The 16,845-nt window shown below is 46.6% G+C and overlaps 3 protein-coding genes across 6 annotated transcripts in view; 2 read left to right on the top strand and 1 right to left on the bottom strand.

Moving 5' to 3' along the window:
* The window catches only part of IFT122 (intraflagellar transport 122), a 28,632-nt gene extending 17,273 nt beyond the window's left edge, over positions 1–11,359 (bottom strand). The window contains exons 1-15 of one of the 4 annotated variants that reach the window (XM_071756396.1): positions 11,186–11,359; positions 10,886–10,952; positions 9,886–9,970; positions 9,097–9,175; positions 8,229–8,305; positions 7,735–7,801; positions 6,874–7,020; positions 6,020–6,095; positions 5,339–5,530; positions 5,031–5,169; positions 3,933–4,135; positions 3,340–3,477; positions 2,451–2,615; positions 1,559–1,756; positions 525–665 (exon numbers count right to left, since the gene is read on the bottom strand). In XM_071756396.1, coding sequence (XP_071612497.1) covers positions 525–665; positions 1,559–1,756; positions 2,451–2,615; positions 3,340–3,477; positions 3,933–4,135; positions 5,031–5,169; positions 5,339–5,530; positions 6,020–6,095; positions 6,874–7,020; positions 7,735–7,801; positions 8,229–8,305; positions 9,097–9,175; positions 9,886–9,970; positions 10,886–10,952; positions 11,186–11,226 — 1,815 coding nt within the window. In that variant the 5' untranslated portion in view covers positions 11,227–11,359. The remainder of the gene's footprint in view (positions 1–524; positions 666–1,558; positions 1,757–2,450; positions 2,616–3,339; positions 3,478–3,932; positions 4,136–5,030; positions 5,170–5,338; positions 5,531–6,019; positions 6,096–6,873; positions 7,021–7,734; positions 7,802–8,228; positions 8,306–9,096; positions 9,176–9,885; positions 9,971–10,885; positions 10,953–11,185) is intronic. The other 3 variants (XM_071756395.1, XM_071756397.1, XM_071756394.1) reach the window with 3 other exon arrangements.
* Positions 11,360–11,413: 54 nt separating this feature from the next.
* MBD4 (methyl-CpG binding domain 4, DNA glycosylase) lies at positions 11,414–14,803 on the top strand. Its single transcript, XM_071756400.1, has 7 exons — positions 11,414–11,711; positions 12,018–12,847; positions 12,940–13,014; positions 13,357–13,491; positions 13,728–13,877; positions 14,207–14,310; positions 14,647–14,803. The coding sequence occupies exons 1-7, from the start codon at positions 11,446–11,448 to the stop codon at positions 14,722–14,724; spliced, it is 1,638 nt and encodes a 545-aa protein (XP_071612501.1). The 5' UTR covers positions 11,414–11,445; the 3' UTR covers positions 14,725–14,803.
* A 216-nt stretch (positions 14,804–15,019) lies between these two features.
* Positions 15,020–16,808, top strand: RPL32 (ribosomal protein L32). Its single transcript, XM_071756405.1, has 4 exons — positions 15,020–15,131; positions 15,874–15,974; positions 16,149–16,330; positions 16,637–16,808. The coding sequence occupies exons 2-4, from the start codon at positions 15,879–15,881 to the stop codon at positions 16,764–16,766; spliced, it is 408 nt and encodes a 135-aa protein (XP_071612506.1). The 5' UTR covers positions 15,020–15,131; positions 15,874–15,878; the 3' UTR covers positions 16,767–16,808.
* The last annotated feature ends 37 nt before the right edge of the window (positions 16,809–16,845 follow it).

Raw genomic sequence — 16,845 nt, 5'->3', positions numbered from 1 at the left:
AAACCACTCCCCAACCAGGCATTCCAAACAGAAAACGACTAAAACAATGACATCTCATCAGCATTGCCTTCAAAGAGCATTACTGGGTAAATAACAAAGAATACCAAACCTCCACATTTGAACTGAGGTTATATGAAACACTCAGGGGAAAAAGGAACTGGCAGGGGGGAGCCAGCTAAGGCATCCTTTGCTGCCACCCGGTGGTCAGCAGCAATTTCCTAGTTCCATTTCCCTTAAATTCACCAACGCATCTCCCAGCAGATGAAAGAATACATTTTCTTTGCATTTAACGCCTTGATTTAGAGCAGGGCATTTATCTAGAGAGAGAAATTCTATTTTATCTTAAAAATTCATCTCAAGATCCTGAATGCATACCAAACCAACACTGTCTTTGATATGTGGAATTAAGCATGTACACCAACCCTGGAACCCCACTTCATTTTCTAGCCATAAAACATACATTATACATGCAAACTATATATATAAAGAAAGCTTGCTTATATATATGTAACTATCTGTTTTACCTTTTTAGCAGTTTCAAACTCCAGCCCTTCTAAGGCTTCCATGGCCAATTCTTTCCAGTCAGTCTGAGTTACTCCTAAACATGCAATTTGATAGGCTTCTTTAAACATTTTTCGTTCCAAATATTGATACATGGGTGCAGACTGAGGATTTTCAGTGAAAAACACGTATTAGAAAGTGTAATGCTGAGACATATTAGTGAAATTCTCTGCATGCACTGAGGAAAAAAAAATAATATTCACAATGTACAAGGAGTTTGTTTTCTGGTTTGTTTTAATACTATGGCAGGAGAGCAAAGGAGGAGGTACTTTACTCTCAGAGGCTAAAAGTGTGAAAAGCTGAAGGAAGAGGTATCATGAGGAAGTGACCTCTCTGTGCCAACCCTGACAACAAAGCTTGGTTTACCAAGACTGTGATGCTTAAGCCCAGAAGTTTCAAACCTTGCCCACATTTGGATGCACAAGTCAGAACGTTTTTTTTCCTTCCCCCTTCTCATTTTTGATGTTGTTTCTTAGACTGTTTTAACCTCTTTCATTGCTTCCCATAACACAGAAAATAGTGGTTTGTGAAAGGCAACCTCTAAATTTACAATACAAGACTACACATGTACTGTACATTCAGACTAAAATATACAGCTCCAATGTTGCCTTAACACACCCAGATGAAGCCACGAGATAGTACTGGATGTAAGAAAAAAAATCACATCTTGAGAAAGAGTACACAGAGAGACTACAGTAACAATACAGGAAGAGGTAACACCTGCACCATGTCTTCACCTTTGCTTTTAGGTTATGTGGGTTTGCAAATACAAGAGGAGAATTAGAAGCAACAACAATAGCAAAGAGGAAGTTTGGCTTAATTAATGCCAAATAAACAAAAATAGATCATGCAATACAGCCTAAATAACGATGACAAAAGTGTGAACTGCAATAATTTTGGTAATGGAATACAAGTAAATCTCAGAAAAGCTTCTTTACTTCTTAAACATTGATGTTTATGAAATGTAAAGCAACACTTAATGAGATTAAAGGATTACCTGTGGAACTTCAACAGCTGACATAGAAAAAACATGAAGACAGAAGATCCTGGAGCCGATGTAGCCCACTACAAAGCCTTGAAGTTTTTGCTGATGGACAGGGAAGTTGCTGGCTTTGATATTGAGGTAGCCCCCTCCAGAAAAGCAAAGCATATCCTCACATTGTGTATTCCAAGCTACACTATTAGCATTGGGTTCCTAATAAGCAAAATAACATAATTTACATCTTGATAAATAGCTGTAATTGTCTTTGCTTTGTATTTACTATTAATCCATGCTATCAAACTGTAGAACACAATGTAAAATTCCACAATACTACAATTAGTTAGCTACCACATTTAACTGATCATTTTTTCATTACAAAAATAAAATAAAAAACCTTATCTCTCTAGTACTTCCTACTTTCTAGCTAGTGTTCTCTGAAATTATTTCATCAACATTAACAAGTGAACCCTTAGAGCAACTGCTAAACTGACAATGAAGACAGAATTGTCATTATTCATTTTATAGACTGGGAATACACAGCAAGCATGTAAGTTTAGGCTCTAATTCTGTTTGTACTAATGATAAAGCCAAAATGCACATTAACTGTAATGCTCCAAAAGGAACCAGAACAGAGCTCTGCATTAAACTGAAAAGGTCACACTTAAGTGCTCTTTATTCAGCTGTGGCTCACATGTATTTCCTGTCTTCTCAGTCCCTGTCTACCATCTTACTATCTCTAAAAGGGTAGGTTTGGTAGAGAAAGAGATCACAGTGAAATCCTGCCAGATGTGATTAATGGCTTCAATGACAGTTACATGAATTTCTGCACAGAAGTGCTTGGTATGTTCTGTTCTCCAGAGAGTTTCCTGCTTCCCCTCTTACTTTTTTTAAAGACTCTGAATTTTACCTGAAACAACAGCTCCTTGGTATGAATATCATACACTAGACAGGTGTCATTTTCATCAACCACTGCCAGCTTGTTGCGGGATGCACTCATGTCCAGGCAGCGCACGGCTGTGGACTGCTTCAGCAGAACGATGGCAAAGGGGTTATCCACAAAGATCTTCAGAATCTAGACAGATGGGAGACTCAAGTCAGACCATCCATTTTTGTTCCTAAAACTAGAAATAGCACAGCAGGCACAGATTTCAGAGCTGTTTAAAGCCTCCAACTGCAATTTTTTCCAGAGATGAACTGCGTGTTAAAATTAAGGAAATGCTTTGAGTTATCTTGAAAAGAGTTGTTTCCACAACACACTTTGGGTTGCAACCCTATCCAAATAAAACATTTACTGCACATCCTGGATTTTTTAATGCTCCACAATTACATTAAAGCAATACTACAGGACTACACAGCATAGGTACAGATGGCATAAAGGCTGTCTGTTCCTGTTGTCTGTATCAATACCTCTCCAGATTGATGTTTTCAGCTTGTGAAATAAATAGCAATTTCATCTCTAGCACATCTGCACCTTCACAAGTGATCATCCAGAGAAGTACACCCACACATGCCAGCCCCCACTGAAGACAAACATTCTCACAGTTCACCAAGAACTCAATTTTGTCAGTCCGTAACAACTTACAGACTTTAGACAAAGTTAAACATGATTCTTTCAATTTCACAGCCAGAGAATGTGAAAGATAGCAGTAATTAGGTTCTAATCACAAGATGAGACTCTGACAAATAAAATTCTTAGTTGCAAAAGACTGGGCTGCTCCTAAGGTTTCCTCCTAAGAGTGAGTGTAAAACAGATTTTATTTGCAATGAAAAGACACACACCAGATGCTGTGAGTTACCTGACCATTCTTTAGACCAACTAAGAGGCCTTCTCTTCCTGGAGACCCTCCAATTACTTTAATGTAACGAATAAGAGATTCCATCACCCATTCTCGTTCTTTAACACCACTGAATGACAGGCACTGCAGTCTTTTCTCCTAAAGGCACAATAACAAAATACTGCATGGAGATGAAGATAAAACCACTTTCATTTATTTACACCCATACTAGCATATGTGCCTACTTTTACATATAAGAACAGTCAATTCAACAGGGTGAATTCCATAAAGTTTTCCAACGTTATGAACAAAGAAAACCAAAATACCCCCAATCTTCATCTAGCAGTTCATCCCCAACCAAAAGTGCCCCCGGGTGATGAGCCAGTTTATCAGATGCACTACAGAGTGTTTTACTGAAACAGAGCCAGCTGTGGCATGCTCCAGCTGCTGCTCAGAGGTATGTCAGTGCTGCACACCACAGCAGCACCACACAGGGGTGCTGGGGGGAAAACCCAAGGAGATGATACGGTGCAGTCTGTTCCTACCAGCTATTTGGGCAGACAGCTTAAAGTCTGAATGCATCCCATGACTACTCTAGATTTTAAGGCACATACCTGGCATAAAATAATGTGATCTGAACACACAACCAGCAAGTTACATTCAAATTTTTTTGCTATCTTCTCCTTCACCCGATAATACATATCTGAAGAATCATCCGAGTATAATTCAAAAATCAAGATTTTCTCTGGCATCTGGATTGCTAATCTGTTTTTGTAGATTGCAATTTTCTTTACGAGCTCTCTGCCTTTTATCCTAACTAGAGAAGAAAAACAAAAACAATACAGTGTCAGCTGAAACAAAAATAACAGATACAGAAATCAGAAAACTTATTAATATGTTAGAATTTAATCTTTCTAAAACACCTCTAAATTTAAAAGCAGATTCCTGCTGAGATATATTTGTTATTCTGCGTCGGTGCAATCCACTATTTCCATCACAATTTATTGCCCTCCTTTATTTGTCAACAGCACATTCTGAAGCAATACTTGGACTCCTTGCCATAAAAAGCCAGAGGATATGAAGAAACAAAATCAGCACAAACCCTTGAGGCTGCAAGTAAGAAAAAAAGCACTAAATATGATGTACAGTATTTTTATCTCATTTGCAGAGATTAAAACATTATCTCAAAAGCCTCTGCCCCTCCCAGTGTCCTTTCTAATCCCCACATCTTTCATTAAGCCTGTCAGTGCTGATCCTCCAGAATCCAAGTTTGCACTCTTATCCTGCAAACAGTGTTCCCCAGTTTTACTGTCAAAGTGACAGCAACCTGTCCAGTACAAGCAGATGTATTCCAAGTGTTCTGATGGATATTGAGTAAAAAAACCCAAATCAAAACAGAGACAGAGGGAGAGAGGGAGAGAGGGAGAGAGGGAGAGAGGGAGAGAGGGAGAGAGGGAGAGAGGGAGAGAGGGAGAGAGGGAGAGAGGGAGAGAGGGAGAGAGGGAGAGAGGGAGAGAGGGAGAGAGCGAGAGAGCGAGAGAGGGAGAGAGCGAGAGAGCGAGAGAGCGAGAGAGGGAGAGAGGGAGAGAGGGAGAGAGGGAGAGAGGGAGAGAGGGAGAGAGGGAGAGAGGGAGAGAGGGAGAGAGGGAGAGAGGGAGAGAGGGAGAGAGGGAGAGAGGGAAGCTTTGTCCTGACAGCAAGTGTGAAATTACCTTTCTGCTCAGTGATGAGGTGCTGGACAATGACATCAGTCATGCTGTCTCTGTAAGCATAGCGATCTTTGTACAGGCCATGAACAGTGCTGAAAATCAGCTGGTAGAAGGATATTGTTCCATCTTGGCATCCCACTGCCTGAAGACAAGGAGCAAATACTTTTAGTTGGCTAGGACCTCACTAGCCACTGCCTGGGCTACGCTGCCTCAGTACAAACGTTGTAATGAAGCAACTGAGTCTGAGCCTTACAGTCTTACCTTCCCTGACAAACTCTCTGTGGAAATGGCAGCAAAAGGAGCCCACTCACCACGTAGTTGGAGTCTGGTTTAGCTCTGCATGTCCACACCCAACTGCTTTGCTCTCCTATGGTACCGAGACGCACGCCGTCCTTGGTGAAGAGGGAAACTTGCTTGTCTGAACCTCCCAGTAAAATATACTCTCCTTTAGTAAAATAGCTGACACAGCAAGGATCAAAATTGAGCACTCTGTCTTTCCCAACCTACAAGGGAAAATAAAATAAATACGTTCCTGTTTTCCCAAGGCAACAAGTGCCATCACTGATAGCATTTTTCTTATCTCTCTAGCCAAGCACAACTGGTTACATTAAGATTTCCAAAGGCTCTAAAATACATCCAAGAATCCCTCCAGGCCCAAACCAGCCTACTCAGAATGCAAGCAACTTATAACCTCCCCTTTAACTGGTTGTAAAAAATACAAAGATGACTTCTGCAGACCAGGAAACTATCACAAAGTCAAAGCTGTAAAGACAGATAAAGATAAATACAAGAATTGTGACATGGCAGCATGGGAGAAAAAAAAGAGCTGAAGGAAAAGATGGTTAAAAAAAAAAGCAGGCTGATAAAGGTTGGGAAAGCAGACAACAGTTAATGTGGTGAATAAAGCACTAATATGCAAACACTCTGACCACAGGACACAGAACAGAACTGGAAATGACCTGACTCTCTTGAATGCACTTTCTAAAACATACCTGTTTGCCACTAAGCTGGTAAAAGGAAAGTTTCTGACCCCAGTCAGCCACAGCTAAAATATCATTGCGTTCATCTCTAACAACAACAAAAAGAAAGCAAGCATTAATTCTGGAGTGATTTGTTAATACATTTCTTAGCACAACTGAACCAAGCAGCAGGACAGCAGAATATACTTCACCTTACTTTTTAAAAAAACCCAAACTGAAAGAACTTAAGATACGTCTTGCCATTTAAAACTAAGACAGATGAGGTACATAAAAGAAAAATCGACCTCCTTTGCAAGGTTTGATGCATCACTTCCCATTCAGCTAATGGTCAACAGTGAAGCACCTGGGCCCAGATTCTGTTCAGTTTCACTCAGTTGAAATCTTCTTCCTCCTGGTTGTCTCTCTCTGTCTGACTACACTGCCTACTGCCAGGCCTAGACACCAGTGCTGGTAATTCCTCTATACAGATGTCAACTGACTCCTCTTCATCATGTGCTCTACTCCAAAATTCATCCCCTGTAATGGTGATTATTTATTCATGTACTTAGGACAACATTATCTGAAGTGAAAAACCAGCTCCTCTCTCTTCTCCCAGTCCAGACAAGACTCACACACACACCCCAAAAACCCCAACCACAAACACTGAATAAATGTTTCTTGAGATCTAAGTGGAACTTGTTTCCAGTTTCTCCATTCAGTTAAAGACTGGCAGCAAAGCCAAAGCCCCATACACATTTTTCCTTAGAAAAAGGAATTCCCATCTGTTTCACTAGGAATAAAAGTCAAGCCTTTCTGCAACCAATACACCAAATATCATCTATTCAGCATTTAAAAATGTAAAAATAAAGAAAGATGAAATTATTTACCTGGATGGATTCCAACAAATTGACCATACTGGAGATGAAGCACCCCCTGGGCGCTCTATTTTCACCTTCTCATCACCATTTTTATTCCGTATGCTGACAATGCCATTGAACATCCCCAGTGCCAGGTACTGGCCATCATTTGTCCAGCTGGTAAAACATACACATACTGAAGAGCAAACTACTAAAAACAAGCAGCAGGAAGGTAGGATGGTGCAGCAGACTCAGACAGGGATGATAGATTGAAATACACATTGACGAGGGAGTTCTGGGAGGTAGCCAGTAATCCTACAGTTTGTTTATGCATCTAAATCCACATTTATGGCAACAGCATGCATTACAGCAAGAACATTTTATAATACACACAGAAGTTTAAAAATGCAGGAACAAAAAAAAAATTAAATTAAAGCTATCATCTGTTTGCGATACTTCTAACATGTGCTAAGTAACAGATAAATTTTTGGGGAAGTCAGTGCTGGCAGCAGACCAGACTGTTTCAAAAGCCACATTTAGAACACTGATGAGATAGAAGTGTGGGACAGAGGGAAGTGGATTCCTATTCCTGTCTCTACTGCTGCCAGATGGAGGAATTTACACAAATTAAGGTATTCTTGCTTCAGGCCCCCCATACTGGTAATACCTCCTCCTACTGAAAATACCAAGAACACAGGTGATGAACAGCTCTACAAACAAAAAGTGTAATTATTTTTCATCTGACTCAATTTTGACTGCCCAAGATGGCTATAGAGAGGCAGAGAGAAGTTAAACACCTGCACATGCTGAACTATTCCACTTCAACTCATTTTCTTTCAAGCCTGCATATTAATTCAAATTGTCTGGACACAGGTAATCATTAAAACTTACCTACAGCAAGTAATCTTACTGCTGGTTTTATGTTTAGAGACTGACTTCTGTTCAGGGGACCACAAGCCTTTGATCAAGAAAACAAAAAGCCAAAGTAAATTACAAGTAAACATTTACCAATGTTCAGATTACAAACTAATTGTCAGAAAACTTAGTTGGGACTTCACAGGTGTCAAAGTCTCATCCGCTGCTAGAAGGACACAGAAATATGTACTATTTGTAAGGAAGTGGGGAAAAAAAATCTTTCAAATACCACAGAAGGTGCCTCTGCCAAAAAAAAAAAAAAAAAAAAAAAAAAAAAAAATCACAGCAACAATGTAGTACATTTTACTGTGTGGCACCTCACTACATAGTCCTGCCCAAGCTGACTTAAAGTTAGCTTTGTATCTTGACTTTTCCACATATAAAGAACTGTACCCCTCTGTATTTAGCTGAGCTACACAACTTTAACAGAATTCACTGCTTAATGGAAAAGTTGGAGGAAGAAGACATACCAAAATCACTGGAGGAGCAGGATGCCAGCTGGTGAGTAAGAGGATTGTATGAAACGCACTGTATGGAGTCATTATGCCTAGAACGAAGTTACAATCATATTTCAATAAATTATTCTTAACTGCTCTCTTTTCTGACTTTCAGCAAGATAGCTGAAAGGATTGCCAGATGCCAGAAATAATTTGATCAGTTTATATCACATCAAATTAATCTGCAATTACTGTAAACTAAATCAGTAATAATCCTTACACACATTTTCCCTAAGTGGCAGGATTCACTGTATTTTATCAAGATTAACTAAAAACATCTGTATATGGTGGTTTGTGAAATCTGATTAAAGGTTATATCCAAATTCTAAACCAAGTAAGCTTGTGTAGAGTAGCACACCAGCTTATGCCTACTGACTGGTAATAAATGTGCACACACTTCCAGAAACAGAAGGTGAAGATGTTGCTTAAGTGGGATGACATGAAGACAAAGTACGAAGATGGAAATACACTGAAAGTACCAAACCCTATCTTTCATTTGGTCTTTGAACCAGAATTAGGTTAATTTTGTTTGTTATACAGGATCAGTCATATTCTGCTTCATTTTATTTCCATCTATACACTTTCCCCCAGTTCTCTGCCAGCCCTCCAAATCCAGAGATTAATCTAGACTTTCCACCCTCTTTTATGCCTTTCATCACTTTCCTGCTTAACTCAGATACTTTCACTGTTCTTTTTCTCTTCCCTCTCCTATTATCCACTCACCAGCATTTTCTCTGACCTTAGGCAACCTTCTTCCAAATCTAATGGCATTTCCTCTTTGACAGAAGTGCATAATCAAAGTCTGTTTTTGAGAAGCACAATACTGTAAGGCATCACTTACGTGTATTTCAGAATTCCCTCTAACTTTGAAGTCCAAATTATCACACTTTTATCAGCAGAGCCAGATGCGAAACGTTTGCCTGGGAATTAAAAATAATTTAAATCCCACACATACAGGAATCACTTTCACTCCTAATACTCCATCAAAGAGAGAGCAAGAAGTTCTTGAACTTGACAAGATTGAAGTAATAAAGGGCTAACACTGCAAGTGTCTTGATGTGACTGTGCTTCTCCAGCCCTGTAGAACTCCAGTGACTTTATTTTGTCATTCCCAGAGAGTCCCTCATTAGAGCCCAGCAGCACAAGCAAGAGCCATTCTTGACAACAGTCACTCAACAGTGAGAAGTCCTTCCTACACAGCAAGTCCCAACAGAATGAGAACTGGAGACAGTGAAAGAACTGGAAGCAGAATAAGGTCTGCAGTAACATGGTAAGGATGAGAAGATCAGGGAGATTCGGGACAAGGGAAGTATGGGAATAAAAATCACAGGCAGATGGAGCACTAAAAGGAGGTACCTCTGGCATAAGCCTTCTCCTCACATCATCCCAGACATACAAACTTAACCAGCACTGCAGGAAGGGAGGGGACATGGGGACTGCAGTTCCTGGAAAAGTACAGCACTTCTGCAGCAGTTTGTTTCTTCATTAGAAACAAACACAAAACACCAACACACACGTGTTCAAAATACTGCTACTGAAACAACCCTGATTGCTCTATGGACTGGCAGTAAAAAGGAGAAGATGGGCACTTTACAGAGCAGACTAACAAGCCCCTCAAGATGATATTTACCATCTTTAGCATAAGCCACACAGTATACAGTGTCCTTATGTCCCTTCAAGGGCTGAATTAAGGTTCCATCAGAAGTATCATACACCTAGTAAGACAGAGGGAAAACAAAAACACAGAAAGAAAAAACATGTAAGTCTCACAGTGAAGACTAGGGTATAAAATTACTGAAGGCCAAACAAGATTATACACCTTATTTTGTTTGTTCTTTTGCATAGCATCCAGTCCATGAAAGAAAAAAAATGTTTTAAACTGTAGAAGCTGCTTTCCTTAATGTTACACTTCTTGGAACAAAAGACAACTCAACACTAGAAAGCTACATGCACAAAATTAATTCCCAAAGAGCTCATTTATTCAGCTTGGTTTTACATCCAGATGTTTAAACATAAACTACTGGAAAGGACCATCACTACATACACCATTCTGCAGGCACTGACAATAGTAAAGCTTGCTGTCCTGCAGCTCTGAGTGATGTCTCTAGAATGGTGACATCCACACATCCCTGTGCCTTGCACCTGCCCCACCTGAAAACTGCAGGAGCTGTGAGAAGGTTGGTCCTGAGCTGCTCGTGCTGAGGGGTTAGCAGCAGATTAGTGAACCCAGGACACAGGGAAAAGCTCCAGCTGAGGCTTCTCCCAAAACAGGCACTTCCACTTGTGATTCTTTCCCCTTTTCACAGAGATTTTATTGAAACCTGTAAAAAGGGGGTATTTGTGTACCATGCCACTGTGCTCAGTTCAGATACAAGTTAATGGATTTCACAGCACCGAGTGAGGGGAAAGGGGATGAGGTGACACAAGTAACTTATATCTCATTAATAGAGCTTAAAACTTGGTAAGAAACCTTAAAACCTTCAAAACACTTTACAGCTAGCCTGCATTAATATGTATGTGGCTATGAGGCTGGCCTAGTAGAGATAAAAGGATTTTTGATAGGTTCTATTCAGAAGTTAATGCGAAAGATTTCATATTCATGAATGCTATAGGAAGAGAAGTCTCCATACCAGCAGCCTGTTCCCAGCAGCAATTATCAGCTGAGCACCATCCGGCCTGAAGGCGAGATCATAAATACTACAGGAAGAAAGCAAAAATCCCACATAACCAGGCAGAAAATGTTATTTCCTTTCATGTCAAAGACGCCACGTAACAAATCTCGCTAACTGCGTATTTCAGAGCCCCTCAGAACGCCCCTCAGAACACCCCTCAGAACGCCCCTCAGAACACCCCCCAGGCCCCTCCCGCCCCCCGACAGACCCCAGGGCCGCCGGCACCCGGCCTGCGCATGGATCCCCGGGGCCGCTCACCACTGCTCGGCCTTGTCGCGCCAGGTGAGTGTGGCCCGCATCCCCCGGGTCGGGTCGGGTCGGGTCGGGTCGGGCCGGGCCGGGCCGGTGCTGGTGCCGGTACCGGCCCCGAGGCCCGCTCCGCACCGTTGTTTACCACCGCCCCCCGGCGCCACGGGCAACGCGCAAGCGCGGGAGCTCCCGACAGTCCGCCGCCACGGCAGGGGGCGCTCGCCGGCCGCCTGCCACGCGCGTGCGCCGGAGAAGGGGCGGGAGGCGGAATGGCGGCAGCGGGATCGGGCCGAGGCCCGTACACGGAACCGGGGGACGGCCCAGCCCGCCGCGATCCGTCTCGAAGCAGGGACTCACCCAGCGTCTGTTTTCCACGCAGCCTCCCGAGCGGCAGCCGGGACGGGGCGGCGGAGAGCGGCCCTGCGAGGGAACCGGCGGCGGGCGGGCCCCGCGGCGTCCCCGGCGGCTGGCAGGTGGTAGCCAGGCGGAGGCGGGCGGGCCGGACGGCCGGGAGGATCGATGTGTGCTTCGTGAGGTGAGGCCGGGCCGGCCGCCGGCCCCAGGGGAAGCCCTGGGCACACCCCCCGGTCCCTGCCGGTTCTGCGGGCTCACGCTGCCGGTGACCCCGCGTGTGCGCCGTGCGCGGAGCTCGTCAGCCGGAGGGCACGGGGTGTGTGAACTTGTGTAAACCTGGTTTGGTCAGGTCACAGAAACTCGTCTAGACATTGCCCCTCACCGTTGCGGTCACTTTTCGTGTCTGTAAACACCGGGTCAGTCGAAGTGAAGCGCGGGAGGGTGAGGAGGCCACCACTGATTTACTTTTCTTTTTTCTGTACCACAGCCCTGAAGGGAACAAGCTAAGATCAAAAAGAGCACTTGTGGAGTATCTCCAAAAAACTGGGGAGACAAGGCTGAAAGCAGAAGACTTTGATTTGACAGGTCCTGATCTGCTGAGACAGAAAAGAGACATCAGGGAAGCTGTGGGAACTGTTGTAGAGAGTGAGGGTTGTCACGGTCAGGTGCAGGGACTCAGTGAACAGAATGGTGCAGGGGACAGAATTCAAACCATCCAGGTGGGAAGTGAACACCTGGAAGATGTGACAGCCAGTCTGAAAAGCAAAGGGTTGATTGTGAACGGCGTAAACCCAGGGGACTGTCTGAGACCAAACAAAAAGGGGGCAGGTGGAAAAAGGGCTCATAATAGGAGAACTAGAAAGAGCTCAGAAAAGAGGAATGGAGAGAACACCCAGAGTAAAAGGCCAAGAACAACATACAACAAACAGGAAACTGAGTGCATTCAAAACAAGAGATTGTGCAGAAAGGCAGAGCTGGGTGTCAGTGACAGGCAGGGTGTCAGTGACCAGAACATGGACCCTGTGGAGGCAGGGAGAGCTCAGCCAAGGGCTTCCAGGGCAGGGCCAGCCACACGGCTGAGGTCCTTGAGGGCTGGTTTGCAAAGGAAGCTGGAGAGCCCAGCAGAGGAAGAGGGTGTGGACATGGCTTCTGGTGACACAGCTGCAAAACCTGAGGGGAAAACCAAGGGATTGAGAGCAGGAAGAGAAACAGATGGAGGGGATCCAGGTCACCAGGACTTTAAACCTGACACTGGCACGGATGCTGATGGCTTGCAGTCCTGTAAGAGAAGCTTGACAACAGCTAAAATGATGCCAGGTACTTGTGGTTTTGAACATGTTTGGGTTTGAACCTCCACGCTTGGGTTGTTTGGTTTTTTTTTTTAATGCTTAAGTATTCTTTCTTTACAGAAGAGTCTGTGCCACGAACACAAGTGGACAGGAGGAAAACAAGTCCGTATTTTTCAAGTAAATACAGTAAAGAAGGTATAGTATACTTAACAGAAATTAATCTCCTTTTATGTGGGGAGGAACAGCATGGCTTAAGATGAGGTGATGTTATGGTAAATCCTGAGAGCATGAAGGGAGCTGGGGAGGGTTCCTCTCTTCAGAACACAGATGTAACATGGAACATGCAGCCTGGACTTGCCTCACCCCTTGCACTTTTGTAAAACTCTGTGTGAGCTGCCCTTGCTCCATCCACATGCAGTGCCCCCACAGGGATCAATCTGCTTCAGAAGGCCATAAATTTTTAAAGAACTGTTTTCACTTAAATAGGTAAATCCATCCTCTTCTGCCCAGTAATGTTCCTGTGTTGCCTCTGCACAGCTCCCAGCCCACCAAGAAGAAAGGCCCTGAGAAAATGGACTCCTCCACGTTCTCCTTTTAATCTCATCCAAGAAACACTTTTCCATGATCCATGGAAGCTTCTCATTGCAACCATATTTCTGAACAAAACTTCAGGTAAACAGTCCTACAATTTTCTGTTGTGTAAATGTAGGGGTGGTGCTACAGGGTAAGAACAGCTGCCCCTTTTTAATGGCACTGAGGGAAGAACAAAGATGTTAACTTGTGTTAGTGTGAAAGAAAAATCTTTAATTTGTAACTCTTGCCTCAGAAGACTGACTTCCAAAGGCAGACATATAATCACAAAGGGGAATCATCAGCACAGCCTTCTGCTCACAAGAGTGTTTCACCAGGTAAAATGGCAATTCCTGTGCTCTGGGAGTTCCTTAAGAGGTATCCTTCTCCTGAAGTGACCCGGGCTGCAGACTGGAAGGAAATGTCAGAGCTGCTTAGACCTCTCGGCCTCTACGAACTCAGAGCTAAAACTATCATCAAGTTCTCAGGTAGGTTCTCCCAGGTAGGTCTGTGGGATGGCTGCAGGTACTCTGGCAAGGTAAACAGCTGGAAGTCTTATATGAATCTGGTGTTTTCTGTACTTGGAAGTACTCCTCTGTGGGTTCTGAGGAGAGATTTAATCAAAGCTTGCTTGCAGTGGTTCGTTTTAAGTGTACCCCCCAGGGATTAATTGTCCTCGCTCTCCAATAAATAGCTAAAATCTGTGTTTCTCATTTAAAATGTGCCCAAGTGGAGCAGTGTTCCCGACAGTAGCAGAGAACGGGGAGCTTGCCGGGTGTGTCCCTGCAGGCAGTGAGGGCTGTGCCCTGCCTTGCAGACGAGTACCTGAACAAGCAGTGGAAGTACCCCATGGAGCTGCACGGCATCGGCAAGTACGGCAACGACTCCTACAGGATCTTCTGCGTCAACGAGTGGCAGGAGGTGGGTGAGCCCACTGCCGCGGGGATGCGGCACGGTGCCTCACGGTGTTCTTATCTCCTTGCTCTGGGGGTGAGCCTCGTCCTTGCCGCTGCTAGGAACCGCTTCCAGAGATTACTGCGTCCCTCCCACCGCGGGTGTTGGCGGGGCCTTTGCCGTGCCGGTGTCCCCCCGGGCGGTGCTGCGGGGCAGTTGTGCTCTGCTGCGGGGCGGGTGGCTTCGGGGGTGACCAAGTGCCCCCTTCCCGGGGTGGGTGTGAGGTCCCAGCTCCCTGCCGGGTCGGGAGAGGAGGTGCAGAAGGAATTTCCGTGACTTGTTGGCCGCTTTGCCCCCCTCCAGGTGCAGCCGCAGGACCACAAGCTGAACGTGTACCACACCTGGCTGCGGGAGAACCGGCACCGGCTCAGCCTGGGATGAAGGCGGCGGGGCTGCTCCGGTTAAATCTGTGTCTGTGACGTCGGCGTAATAAAATGTTTGAATGCCTATTTTTAAACAATCTCCGCTGCTTCCCGTGCCGCTGCCTCGCTCCCTCCTGCCGGGGCGGCGCGGGCAGAAGTGACGCGGACAGGCCCCGTCAGCCCGGTACTTCCCGTTCGGTTCGGGGCAGCGGGAAGGCTCGGCGCAGGGCCCGGCGGCAGAACCACCCTCCCGGAGCAGCCCCGGGCCCGGGTACGTTCCGGCAGCCCCAGACCCGGTACCGCCCCCGCCTCCCCCTTCCCGGCACCGGCCCTCCCGTCACCCCCCGCGCGCTGCCCCGTCACGCCCCGCGCGGGCCCCGCCCCCTCTCTGCCCGGGCCCTGCCTGCGAGCCGCCATCGCCACCCGGTGAGTTCCCATCCGCTCCATTCCCACCGCTCCATCCGCACCCATCCGCTCCGGGGCCGCCCGCCCGGCACTGCAGCCCCCCAGGGGCGGCACCCCCAAACTGCCGACACTCGTTTGCTGCGGGGAGCTGCCACCCGCACCCCCCGCAGGCCGCAGGGCTGGGGCCTACCTGGCGGGCTCCCGGGGCCGGGGGCTCGGCTCGTCGGGGCGGGTACTGGGGGTCTCTTCCGGGGCTGTGCGCGGGATAGGGAGCGGCGGGCTCTGACCTGCGACCTTCCCGGGAGGTAGAACCGTCTGAGCCGCTCTCCCGGCGCAGCGTTCGGTCCGAGGGTGGTGCCGGAGCCGGCCCCAGGCGGCGCAGAATGGAGCCGGCGAGCGTGAGCTCTGGGTTGGCCGAGTCTCGGTTCTTCCTGGTCGGTAGACAGAGCTCCTGCCCGCTGCCAGGCCGATCCCTCGGCTCGGTGCCGGTTCTGGAGGCAGACGGGCCCGGGAGGGCAGCGGGTGGGGGGTGCAGGGGGAGATGTGCGAGCGCCGCGTCCCCTCCCAGGATCGCATCTGGAGAGCTCTCCGTGCTCTGCCAGCTTCGGAGACGGGAGGGAGAGACACCGCAGGGGAATACCCATTCCCTCGCCGGTCCCCAGCGTGGCCAGCGAGCGGAAGAGACTCTGCTACACGTGCTGTGCGGGCAGCAGCGCGTCGCCTCGGTGCCGGGGCTCTCTGCTCACACCTCTCTTTACCGCAGCCACCATGCCTGCCCTCAGGCCTCTCGTGAAACCTAAAATCGTCAAGAAGAGGACCAAGAAGTTCATCCGCCATCAGTCTGATCGCTATGTCAAGATCAAGGTAAAAAGTCCCTGGAAACTCGTGAGAAAATGAGCTTGGGGCAGTGGGACGTGGCTGCTTTTTGGGTTGGTGATGAGTTACAGCACAGAGGGCCAGTGGCTGCAGCAGCCCGGCACAGGGAGGTGTTTTTGGCTGAGCTCTCCAGGTTAACCCCGTCCTGTCCCCACATTCCAGCGCAACTGGCGCAAGCCCAGGGGCATCGACAACCGCGTGCGGCGGCGGTTCAAGGGCCAGATCCTGATGCCCAACATCGGCTACGGCAGCAGCAAGAAGACAAAGCACATGCTGCCCACGGGCTTCAGGAAGTTCCTGGTCCACAACGTCAAAGAGCTGGAAGTGCTCATGATGAGCAACAAGTAAGTGCAGGGCCTGCATCCTGGCTGGTATGTAGCACTTTCTTTCACAACAAATGAGAGTAATAATTAACACTACTGATTGCTAGTAATTAGATAAGATCTACTTTGTGCTGACTCTCATTCACACTAAAGAAGCAAAAGGGCTGAGCTGCTCTGAGCTGAGCTCCTGTTCAGGCCAGATGGGACAAGGGTGGGAGGTGTATGGCTCTGCTCACTGGGGGTGGCACTTCTGTGCTCTGCTGTACCCGGGTGGGGTGGTTTTGGGGGGCTTTCCCCCCATCCTGAGGCACTGTTTGTTCCCCACAGGTCCTACTGTGCAGAGATTGCTCACAATGTCTCTTCCAAGAACCGGAAGGTGATTGTGGAGAGAGCTGCCCAGCTCGCCATCAAGATCACCAACCCCAACGCCAGGCTGCGCAGCGAGGAGAATGAGTAAGCTTCTGCAGCCCAGCTGTATTTAATAAACTCTGAAAAACAACTCGAGTGGACGCTTTTAAATGGCCCTGGGGACAGAC

Source organism: Heliangelus exortis, chromosome 12 (assembly GCF_036169615.1).
Source record: "Heliangelus exortis chromosome 12, bHelExo1.hap1, whole genome shotgun sequence".
Lineage (NCBI taxonomy): Eukaryota > Metazoa > Chordata > Aves > Apodiformes > Trochilidae > Heliangelus > Heliangelus exortis.
This window is presented reverse-complemented; position numbering and strand designations above follow the sequence as displayed.